The 11678-nt window shown below is 42.9% G+C and overlaps 1 protein-coding gene across 9 annotated transcripts in view; it reads right to left on the bottom strand.

Moving 5' to 3' along the window:
• Window positions 1–11678, bottom strand: part of DVL1 (dishevelled segment polarity protein 1) — a 69973-nt gene that overhangs the window by 4480 nt on the left and 53815 nt on the right. For 6 of the 9 annotated variants that reach the window (XM_071766683.1, XM_071766685.1, XM_071766687.1 and 3 more), the window contains 7 exons: window positions 10836–10975; window positions 10440–10516; window positions 9909–9976; window positions 8654–8803; window positions 4651–4782; window positions 4301–4468; window positions 3650–3856 (listed from right to left, as the gene is read on the bottom strand). In XM_071766683.1, coding sequence (XP_071622784.1) covers window positions 3650–3856; window positions 4301–4468; window positions 4651–4782; window positions 8654–8803; window positions 9909–9976; window positions 10440–10516; window positions 10836–10975 — 942 coding nt within the window. Of the gene's footprint in view, window position 1; window positions 2304–3649; window positions 3857–4300; window positions 4469–4650; window positions 4783–8653; window positions 8804–9908; window positions 9977–10439; window positions 10517–10835; window positions 10976–11678 lie in introns of those variants that run through there. The other 3 variants (XM_071766684.1, XM_071766690.1, XM_071766691.1) reach the window with 2 other exon arrangements.

The following is an 11678-nucleotide window of genomic DNA, read 5'->3' as shown; positions in this document are numbered from 1 at the left end:
CCCCACCGGGGACAAAAAAAAAAAAGCATCAGGTTAGCATCAGGTGCGTGTTGCTGGCGCCTACTGACACCCAGGGATCGGTGACCACGGTGATGGTGATAAGGATGACAAAAACAAGGTCTGAACGTGCTGCTGGTGGTGGCTGATGGGATTTAGCAATGGTAACAAAGGTGACAAGGTTGTGCCATGCACAGGGATACAGACACGTTGCACAGTGAAAGCAGCAGCAGCTAAGATCTGGGTTTCATCTCCAGCGAACAAGGTGCATCTCGTGGTAACTGTCTTTGCCATCCTCGTGGTAACTGTCTTTGCCATCTTCCATCAGCAAAAACTTTGCAAAAAGAAACTCCTTTGCCTTCTCTGTTGTCTTTGGGTGCACTGCACCCAGGTCCACATCACCTGAGGTTAACAGCTGTCCTACTGTTGGCTTCAGTGGGTGGATTCTTTTAAACTTCATCAGCATAGTGTTCCGTTGTTGGAGAATTCCTCAAAACCTGTTGAATTGCTCTGGGGTCAATCATGAAAACGTTCAGGATGTTCCCAGCAGAGGCCACTAAACCAACCCAGAGAAAAACCAGGACTGCTGTTGGTGTGTAAGATGAGTTGTTGCTACTTACAAGGTTCACTGAATTTCAGGAACTGATTTTACGCAAAAAAGTTGAAGGTTATGCTCTGTTACCACGAGAGACAGGCTAGGGTGATGTGAGGAGACATTTCCAAGTTAATTGTTATTTTAAAAACCCCAAAAAACCAAGCTACAGAATACCATTAAGTTCATGCCATCTTAGTGCCAGATGTCTTCCCAAAAAGGATCCCCAGCCACCTGGGGACCAGCCTTTGAGTCTGAATGAGCCACTGAGTCACCTGGGGGTACTGAGAGGGGGAAAACCAGAATGATTCTGAGCTCCCACACGCTTGAACTACAGATGATTATGACCTTCTGACTCCACACTGGTATTTGCTGATTGTAACCCCTATCAGCTCTTCTCTGGGAAAACCCCTGTCCTGCCTTGTGCCCCTGTTTTCTTCCATCTTTAAATGAAGATATTAACTTGGGTTCAGATGCTACCACCAGCTACTACAGATTCATTCAGATGAGGCTTTTGAAGAGATGTTTCCTGAGCTCTCATCTCAAATGCTGCACAGCAATCTTGTGAAGTCAAATAAGAGAGGAGTGAACACTTGTTAGCAGGTTGACTGTTCCAGCCTTTGCTCCAAAGAATGACATAGAAATTATCTCCAAGAAGCACCTTTGCAAGCTCTCCTATCTGGCATATTGTTCACAAAAGAAGAAAACTGACATTTCATTTTAACCTTTCCATAGCTAATATGCCTCTGCCTGTCTCTCATGATGCATTCTGTTGCCCCCCATCCAAATGCTGCTACTCAAAGTCCTTACTCCTTAATGAAAGCTCCCCCATACGGAACTGATTGCCAGCTTGTAGCTGGGTAAAGTACATGCAGGGGAGTAAGAAAGCTGCAGTCTAAGTGTATGCTACTGATCCTGAGAGGTCATCCAGCCAGCTGGACTGAGACTGCCTTGTGGCATTCAATCTATCACACTGCTGCTGGTATCTGGGAGAGCAGCTCTACCTGATCTGCCAAGACTCCAAGAAGTCAAGAGGTTAATGCAGACTTCTAATCTCAGAAGACCCTGGCTGTGTGCAACTGCACTCCAAGCTGATTACAGGACAGAAAGAAAACAGAGAAACCATCTACTGTTACAGCAAACTGTTCTCCTGTGGTCATTCACACTCCTTTTCCTGGCAGGCCTGTTTCATTTTGTGATAGAAGAATCAGAAAGTCCTCCTAAGCCTTGAGTTTAAATGCAATTTAACAGGAGTGCCACCTTCTTGGCAGGCAGGGACTAAGCTGTCCTAGAGTGTTTCCATCTAAGGCCAGCTTTAAACCTAAGTGTCACGAAAGGGATTTAAAGAATCTGCATTTCAAGTGCCTACAAAAGCTGCACTCAGGTTGCCACAAGGTATTTTTTTCCCATCTGGGCCGGCAGTGAGGTACCTGATGCCATTCCCTCTGAGGCTGCTGCAGCAGAGTCATACAGGGGGCAGACAGGTTGAGATGCTAATGCCACACTAGTAGACTACTGTGCACTGAGACAAAAGTCCAAAACAATTAAAAAGGAAAAAAAAAAAAAAAAGAAGAAAAAAAAAATACAGCTAAACATTTGAGTCACAAGAGTCTGAATGATCATGCTGTGAATTTATTATTATTATTATGGAGGCAAGTGAGGCTTACCAATCCCCTAGAGTCAGCCATTCCTCTATGAATCCTTCAGTCTAATGCTTGCTCAGAACAAAACAAGGGAATAACAGTTACAAAACAAGAAACAACACATAAGTGTAGTTTCCAAGAGAAGAACAAGGAAAGTGTTGAAACCCTTTAAAATCAAACACCTTGGCACCTTCCGTAAGGCTTTCTGTAGCAAGGAACACAGGCTGCATGGATAAAATACCACACCTTTCCTATTCCAGCAGCAGAGTGCTAATACTCCACTGCCCACCAAAACAGCTGCCAAAAAACCAAATAATCGCATTCCTTCCAACAGAATCAGCTTGCAGTTCTAAAACCTCTGGGTATCACTGCAAGCTTCCCCACACATGCTTCTTATTTTGAGATATGCTGTGAAGCAATAGTGCTAAAATCTTGTGAGCAAGTTCCTGTTATGAAATTCTTGTGTGCAGTTTTGCAAAATCTAACAGGCTGTGGTAAACAGGAAGAAGTTCTATCCAAGCTACAGGATACTCATCACAAAACCAGAGAATCCTGACCCTTTTTTTACTGGCAGCATTTCCAGAAGCAAAAGTCACTCTGGATGTGATGTAAAAAAAAATAAATCTGTACATCCAAAAAAATAGATAATTTTAATTTACTAAGGATTAAAAATTAATCACAAAATTATCCTAAGGCAGGAAAGGAGGAGGTCAGGTTTTTAATCCATGCAGTATCATCATTTTTTCCCTGTCAGCTATTACAAAAAAGACTCTCCTCCCTGTGAGCAGTGTTTCAGCCCTGTAAACCATCTGGCTGGCCACCTCATGCTTGTCTCACACAAGCAAAGAGAGTGATTTTCCTTTTGTACTGAGTATTGAAGTGAAAGCCAAGAGCACTTTGGTTCTTCTCCCTTTCTATCAGCAAAGACACGGCCTAATTTCTAGTGCTACCAAGCAACTGCAGCCCCACTGCTGGCAACGGCTCTGACCTCTAAAAAGGGGGGCAACAGTTGATGTGTTTTAACAGGGTGGACAATTGAGTCATTACTATCAGCAGTGTCTAAGCAGCAGTTTACTGTGTGGTGGTGTTAGGTAAGAAGAGAACAGATATCTACACCACTATGGACATGACAAACTCTGCTTCCCCACTGGCATTTTGCACGGGGTATAGAACTCCTACGTAACTATGGACAGCAGAGCTGCTGTCCTGTTCTCCTGACTCAGGGAATGCATTGCTGGCAGTTTCAGTACAGAGCTGAAAGGCTAACCCACTCCATCCCACCCACAAACTGGTTTGATTCCATGCAGGTAGCATACAAAACCTCAAGACAGGAGCACAGACAGTACAGGAGGGAAGTCAAGCAAATGGATAGGGATAATGACAGCTGTGGAAATAGATACCAGATTAAACATCTTACCTTCACTTTGCTGACTCCCTGCACTGCCACTGCCGTAGCTAAAGCCTGGGTCTTGGTACGCTGGTGGAAAACATGGAGGGGGCAGAGAGTACTGATAAGGATATCCTTGGCCTAAGGGCCAGGGAGCAGCAGGATGTGGAAGTGGAGCAAGGGTGTCCTGATCTGAGGCTCCACTGGAACCATTGTTAAGGTTCAGTGTGGCCATATCTGGAAAAGAGAGAAAAGGTGAAGACTGTGTCCTTACGTAGCAGCTGACTCCTGCAAATCAGTAAGGTCTGGCACAGCACCCAGTGTGGAGAGGGACTAGAACGACTCAGAGTTGACCGAAAACATCCCTCAGGGTAGGGCAGACATCTCTATCTACCACCAAGCACCAAGGTACCTGACAAGCAGGGAGTCTGTGGCATCACCAAAAATAAATCCTGCTTTCTTGAACCTTGGTGAAATGCCCCATTTGATGAGCTCATCCTTCTCTTCCAAGCAGCCTAATTGCTTGGACTATCAGGAATTGTCAACCACTTGTCATGCCACTTCAGAACAGTGGCTGTCATCAAAAAACCACTGGTGAAATCCTGTAGGACTGCGAGCTTTCTGCGAGCACAGGAGAGGCAACACCCACATAGGTTTGTCCTTCACAGATGGGGAACTTACTGCCACAGAGGTCTCCAAAGACATAATAGCACTGTTCTGAGAAGGTGATCTTGTTCACTGTGTGCCTGAGGTAGCCATGTTTTAACATGCTGCTGGCATATTTTCTAGCCTCCCGTCGGTCTTTGAAGCCTTCCACGTGTGTGTAAAGCCAGTCAACCACATCTGCTCCTAAAATGAGAATAGGAAGAGCAGACACAGGATCATCTGAGCCAGTCTGATGTGTTTTTTCACAAATACCAAGTCGTGAGGTCATACAGAGGAAAAACCAAGTTCATATAAAGACAGTTTATTAAGTTAACTTCCCAAAGAATCCTGGCTGGTTTTCTCCAGCATTCCTTTGATCTGCTTACCTATCACTGCATTGGAGATGGTGATTTTTAACCACATCCTGTCCCGAATTTCAAGGCCTGAATCTGGTAGCTGCATAACCTTGACAATAGTAGCCATGTCACTCTTCACAGTTAAGGGAGATTCTTCTAATTCTGAAAGGAAGAGAGGTTACATGCTTCTTTGAAATGAACAGTCTGAGAAGAACTCGGCTCCAAGTTTGAATGAAACATTTTGAGACAGATTTACCAACAGATGCAAAAAAAGACACAAAGGTTCCCAAATGCACCCTCACCGATGGCATCAGTTACAGCATTAGAACCAACTCTTTGAAACTGGGCTCAGTGCAACCTACTTACTGAGGTGCTGAGTCCCTGCATGTCCTGACTTCACAAATCAGCTCTCAATCAGCACTACACTCCTTCAACCCAGACTGCACTGAGATTTGCAAAAGAGGAAACCCAAGGAGCTCTGTGACCATTGCTTTCCATTTCAATTTACCATAAATAGCCCTTAGTCATGCAAGGGTTTAATGCATTGTCTACAAAACTCTGTAGAACAAGGGGGGTTTTTGCTTGTTCTTTTACTTTTGGGTTGTAAGGAATAATACCCATCTGCATGGAGAAAGAGGACCATGTCTCAGTCCATGTCCATTTGCTCTCTTTAAGATCTGGACATCTGCGTAACTAGGGAGAATTGCAGTTAGAAAAAAATGCTTCCATCATCAGGATAAAGTGGTGTCCATCAGAAAAAAAGCTTTCTGGGACCCCAAGGATGGCAGCCTTACAAGTTAAGGAGTCACTTAACCCAGCATTACTTTGCCCTGCATTTTTCTTGCAGAACACTACCAGCCTCCTTGAAATCAGTTGCTGGGCAGACCTCAATCACCCTGTCTGTACATAATATGAATAAATTCTTTGGATACAGCACCCAGTCCTCCTTCCCACTCCCATCTTCTCAGCCCTAGGAAACTCATGCCAAGCATGTGTGTCCTGTGTCTGAAGTTCAGACCCTTCTCCAGCAGGAATTCAGAAGCCTCCCTCCCCTCCCTTTTCCCAGCTCCCCATATCACCCACCTTTCCAAAGCACAAGGGAACCAATTTTGTCCTTTTCCAGCAACCCAAAATTTTGAGAAAAGGTACAACAGGCATGAAACAATGAAAACTGAAAATGCTTCTTTCAATACATGCACTGCTAATATGCAAGAAAATACCTCAGACCATCTTTGCATGCAGGTGCAATATTTACAAAGTTTGAACAATCACTCAAATTCTGCTTTTGCTTCAAGTTAGTTTGGTTAGTGGCAAAAAGCAACATGTCTTTTTGGGGGGAAAAAACAATGAACATCAAATCAATAATCAAGGAAAGTACATGGGTAGCAATAAATAGCATTTTTTTGGAGGCCTGTGATCTTTGTTTGAAGAACAACACTGCCCAAATGATCATCAATATTGTCTAAGCCTGCCAATTGCTGTACAAATACAAAAAATTCTAACATGCACCTAAAATGCCCCAGCTTTGGTCTGGACTCAATCAACTGCAGCCTGACCTAACCACCTGTACCAGATCTACCACAAAGTTCTTTCTCAGACATTTGGTTACTGGTTTGGAATGGCATCTTTTCCCATTAGCAGATCCTGGTAATAAAAGAGGTATATGGTCCAGGAAAACAAAGTCCTACCACATATAATACCACCACGGGCTTGTGTCCTTATTTGAGTAAGAAGTACACATCTGTCCGAACACAAAGGCTCCAGGAACTTAAGCAGTACCTCAGGCTGAATACTATTAAGCAGAAATAGTTTGAAGTCTCAATTCAAAATCCTCTGACGTCCATGCAAGAGAAAAAGAGAACTTTCCAACAGTGTCAGTGAACTGCATTTTGAAACAGCAAGACTTTCAAGAAACATTGAAACACTTGAGAGTTATTCTTACGGAATGGGACAGCACTGCTTGGCAGAAGGGGTCCTGCCGTGAGAGAACAAGAGGCTGGAAAAATCTCCCTTTAGGAGAGTAACCAAGGAGCAGAGCTTGCACTGACTGAGGCAGAGAGTCCAACACTCAAAAACCACTGTGAGAGAATATTCTCCTGCCTCAGCCAGAACAAGATACTTTTAAAAGCAATTATCACTATGAATTGTGTTGGGGGCATTGTAGGACTGAACTGAAGGAGCATTAAGCAGAAGATCACAAAAAAGGTCAGGGGTATTCTGCATTTTCTTGCATTCAGGAAAGGAAACATTTTAAGTCACTGGCATAGAAATGAGAAGCTGTCTCCAGAAACATGGTTCTGCTCCCAAATAACCTTTATTTTAGAAGTATGATTGAGAGGATGCCTGTGTTCTGCACTTCCCAATCACAACACTGTATGTCAAGGCACATGATACATGAATAATTCAAGAGGAATGCAGAGTAACAGACTCTTGTTTGACAGCAATCAGCAGATACATTTGATTTCAGCAATCTTTTGCACCTGTAAGGCTGAAAAAACATCTCAAGATAAAGCAGTCATCAGGTAAGTGGTTCACTTGCTTTCTACTACAGGTGTATTTCCCTTTCAGTGGTTCTGCCCCTGAATGAAGAGGCACTGAGCTACTACACCTACAGAAAGGATAACTGCGCTTTCAGTCCAAGGTGAGGTGTAATTCCAGGACTCTGACAAAACCTGAGAGGGGGTAGAAGAAATAGAGGCAGAAACCTATGTAGTCTGATGGGACTTAACTGGTCCCTGCAAAAGCAACTTTCCCCCCTCAGCCATGCATTTGTCCAAGGAAGAATCTGTCACTAATCACCAACACCACGTTGGTCTTTAAAGTCTTTCAAGTGTTGTTTTTTGTGTTGGTTTTGTTTGTTTTTAATGGTATCCTCCCTTTCTTTCTGGAAAAATCTTACAAAATGAAAAAAGTCCCTCAATCACAAATTTAGTCTCCAGATTTGTCACACACTTTATCACCCCTTGTTAAACATGTATTTATCCATCTTTCAATGAATGCACACTGAGGCAGCATTGTTCCACAAAGGAGATAATCTCCTCAGAACTTTAAAGCCACTTCAAGATTTCTATGTGTTTATAAACAAATAAAATAAATCTCCTTCCTACAAATAAACAAAACTGACAGGCAGGTTGCATCTCTAGAAAAATTCTTCCATATTATATGATAGGAAACAAACTCATAATAACGATGTGTAGTGTGCCTCAAAACTTTCATGGCAAGTAAACAGAAGTGCTGTTTTGAAGTGCTGTTTTAAATATGAACACTTTCCTCAACTAGGACTCCAGGGAACAGTGTTCTTGAAGACCATGTTCCTTATTTTGAGGACCATGTTCCTTATTGCCATGTATTTAAAACCAAATGCTAGCTTTTATCCCATGCTTACATCAGAAAGCAAGGGAAGAGTAAAAGAAAAGCAGATTTTATATTCTTTGATGAAAAATTTCCAAAATAAGGAACCAAGACATGGTTACATGTGTAAGACTAGTTTAGAGACTGCCACAGACAGGCAGTCCAGGAAAGAACAGTGAACTATAGCGGTAACTTCACGTGGGACATTACATTTATTTTTTCCTTGTTTAATAAATTCTAAAACAGTATAAAAGAAAGTTATGTGAGTATCAGTGGAAGAATTTCTAAATGCTACACTAACATTAGTACCCATGACAGCTCTCTGAAGTCAAGTATTTACATCTATTAAAAACCAGTCAAATGCAAGGGAGGAAGTTCTCATGTTCACCTGAGGGGATCAAGTTGGAGGCCTGCCTTGTCATTTTTAAAAAGGACCAGAAACCACTCTACCTTACCAGTAGAGTGAACCCTGGCAAAACACCACTGCATTAACTTCTGACCTCTGGAAAAAAAACCTTTTATGCTGCCCAAAAGAATGACAAATTTAAAGAAAGCATTCAAGAGTTCTGTGGCAGCTGTCGGTTTCATCGTGCTTGTGGCTGGGGTCGGTTTTGGGCACAGCTCTGCACTGCTGGCCCCGAGCAGAAGACACCTGCCCTGGGCTGGCCACAGTGTGACTTACTTTCCGAATCAGGAATTGAGCTTGTTAGTGAGGAGCTGGTAGATGTGGTGATGCTCATGGAGGGGCTCATACCGTAACGGGGGTACGCTCCCGTCATGGCTGTGGTATGAGAGATCCACGCTGCTGGGTCAATTGGCCTCACTGGTTCAGCTGTAAAACACAAAAGAAAGGGAGAAAAAGAGAAATGGAATTACATTTGTAATAAGGGCTAGGACTTAAAAGTAAGGAGGAAGTTTTCTGGGGTGCACAAGCCTCATAGGAAACAACCATGGTATTTGTGGTCCCATAACTGCAGTAGGAGTGAAATGTTTCCACCTGGGGGAAAGAAGCTTCTAGTCCAGTAGCAATATCTTCTACTATTGTTCCACACAGTGAAATAGAGATGCTCACTTTGCTGTGATATGAAGTACTACCAGATGCTTTGCCCCAGCTGACAGGATCAGTTCTCCCTAATTCCAGCCATCTTGGATCCAAAGTAACCACTCAGACAGAAGGTGAATCTACTTCTGAAGGTGAATCAGAACAGGAACTCTAGAGCTGTGTTTGCAGGGATGAGGCACCATGGCACTCCTCTGTCTGTTTTCAGCAAATCTGAAAGGTGTCATTTGTGGGATTTTTCTTTTGATTGTGCTGGTTTTCCTACGGGCTTCCCTGAGTTAAGTCCCATAGTCTGCATGAGTCTATTGCAACCATTTTGACGGACAATGCAATGCCATCCTCATCTCAGAAGGGCTGGTAACAACCTGGTTTCAGTATCATAAGCAGAGCACCAGTAGGAGGCAGCTGTTTGTCACATAAGCACAGATCTTTTATCACTATTGAAAAGCTAATTAAGCCATAAGTTTTAAAATTAAATAATTTTCAAGTGTTTATGTATATTAAATAATGTTGCTGCCTCAAAATTAAAAAAATCTTCAATTTAAACTCTTTCCAAGAAGTGTACATGTGACAAAACAGGGCTTTTTAATACTGAGGTATCATTACCCTCCTAACTTTCTATCAGCTGAAAGGTTAACAAAATGAAGCTATAGCCACCAAAGCTTAAGAGCTTGATTCAAAGCCATGTGAATCAATCACTGGAGTCTCATAAAGAATATCTTAAAACCCTGCCTCCTAAAACAAAAAGCAAACACACACCACAACGAAACTGAAAAATATCAAACGTGCAGAGAGCGGAAATCTGTTAAAGGCTGAAAACTTTCTAAAGCTTGAGGGCTCCACAGGGACCCAACAAAAAGCAGAAACACGTACTCACCCCTGGGGATGGTGAAGTAACTCCTGGGAGTAGGGTCCCAGCATTTGGCTACTGTTAGGCTGATAGGTCTAGGAAGAAAGAAAGCAAGTAAAGGTGACTCCTAGCTCCACCTGCAGCTGCTGTAACTGCTAAAAACAAAAACAGTTTCAAAACTGCTTTGAAACAAATTTATTCCTATGCAACAGTTGTCAAGTGCATTCAGAGAATGCTTTTGAGATGCTTGTTGAAGTATTTTCAGAATGAAGTAGTATTTCTTCTTTTGCAAAGAAAATGGGTATTATTGGTGAAATCTGTCAAAAGATCAGCTCTTGAGATACTCAAACACTCATCCTATAAACAACCCAGGCAACTCCTAGTTCATGCTGGGTTTGGCAGGTACGTTGGAACCAGCCTCACCTACTCATCACTAACACTGAAGAGATAAGAGTTGAGATCAGCAGTCATACCAATGAAAATGTTGATTTCTCTGATGTTTGCTCAGTGCCAATAACTGCAGAAAATAAGTGGCAAAAGATTTGGTAATAAGCTCACCCTGGTTTGGAGACAATTTCCCGTAAAACCCGTACTGCATCATCATTGCTCATGTTCTCAAAATTGACATCATTCACCTGAAATGTAGCAAAAAGCAGAGGTCAGGCTTTGCAACAGGAAAGCTCAAGACATTTTAATTATTTGTTCCCAAATTTCTTTGCCTTGTAACTGTTCCCATTCCTTTCAGCAGCTGCAGAAAAATTGCTTCTTAGAGCACATCTACTCTTCAGCAGAGCTCGCTAAGAATTAGAGATGTAAATGCTAGCTTTGTGACAACTTTCTCCCAGTAGGAATGAATTCTCTTAACTGGTTACCAAGCCCATGGATCTGGTGGGCTGACTGAGGTGAGCCACCAATGTACAAGGCAGCAGCACATATTTGTGGACATGGACCAACCTGCAGAAGCATGTCTCCTGGTTCAATCCTGCCATCTGCTGCCACAGCCCCTCCTTTCATAATGGAGCCAATGTAAATGCCACCATCACCCCGGTCATTGCTCTGTCCTACAATGCTGATTCCCAGGAAGTTATACTTCTCTGCACAGATAGAAAGTGGAGGGTGGGGGAGAAAAAGCAAACAAGGTGATTGGAATGGTATTGATGAGCTAACAGCAGGCTACTACAAGTCATGAAAAAGCAGTTCTCTCAACATATCTGCTGGGCTATGTTTGATTTTTAATTACCTCAGGTTACCCTAATAGCCTATGTCTGGCTGGCACGTTCAGGGAAATCCTGCTAAAGACACTTTTTCACACCAGACACTGAAAAGTTACATTAAAAAAAAACAGCAAGAGAAAGAGCATTGAAAAGACATGTCTACACCTAAAAATTAGGCACCCCACTAGCATTAGGCAATGTTTTTCCACACGTCAGAATGACAGGAAGAATTTGGTGCTACTGCAAGGTGCTGAATTGGCAGGCCTGCACATTTCTAGCTGGCTAAACAATGAAATGCATGAGCAACAGAAATGCAAACCTCCAGTGCCTTTCTATTCTTGCTCCTAACAATGTCTGACCCCTAGACATAGGAGCAGAACTCCATATCCTGGAGCTCCAGCTCCTGACCAGGGCTTTTTGGGAAGAATACTGATTTGTCTATGCAAATGGCTCAGAACCACCTGGTACCCGAATCCAGGCACAGTCAGCAGAGCAGCAGCTCTCTGCTACCATTCCCTTTAGGCATCCTTTCAAATTGAGAAACTTTTTACTGGCTCCAAAAGCTGACACCGTGACAAAATAT

Source organism: Heliangelus exortis, chromosome 23 (assembly GCF_036169615.1).
Source record: "Heliangelus exortis chromosome 23, bHelExo1.hap1, whole genome shotgun sequence".
In the NCBI taxonomy this organism is placed as follows: domain Eukaryota; kingdom Metazoa; phylum Chordata; class Aves; order Apodiformes; family Trochilidae; genus Heliangelus; species Heliangelus exortis.
The sequence above is the reverse complement of the archived record's forward strand: the minus strand, read 5'-3'. Positions and strand labels throughout refer to the sequence as shown.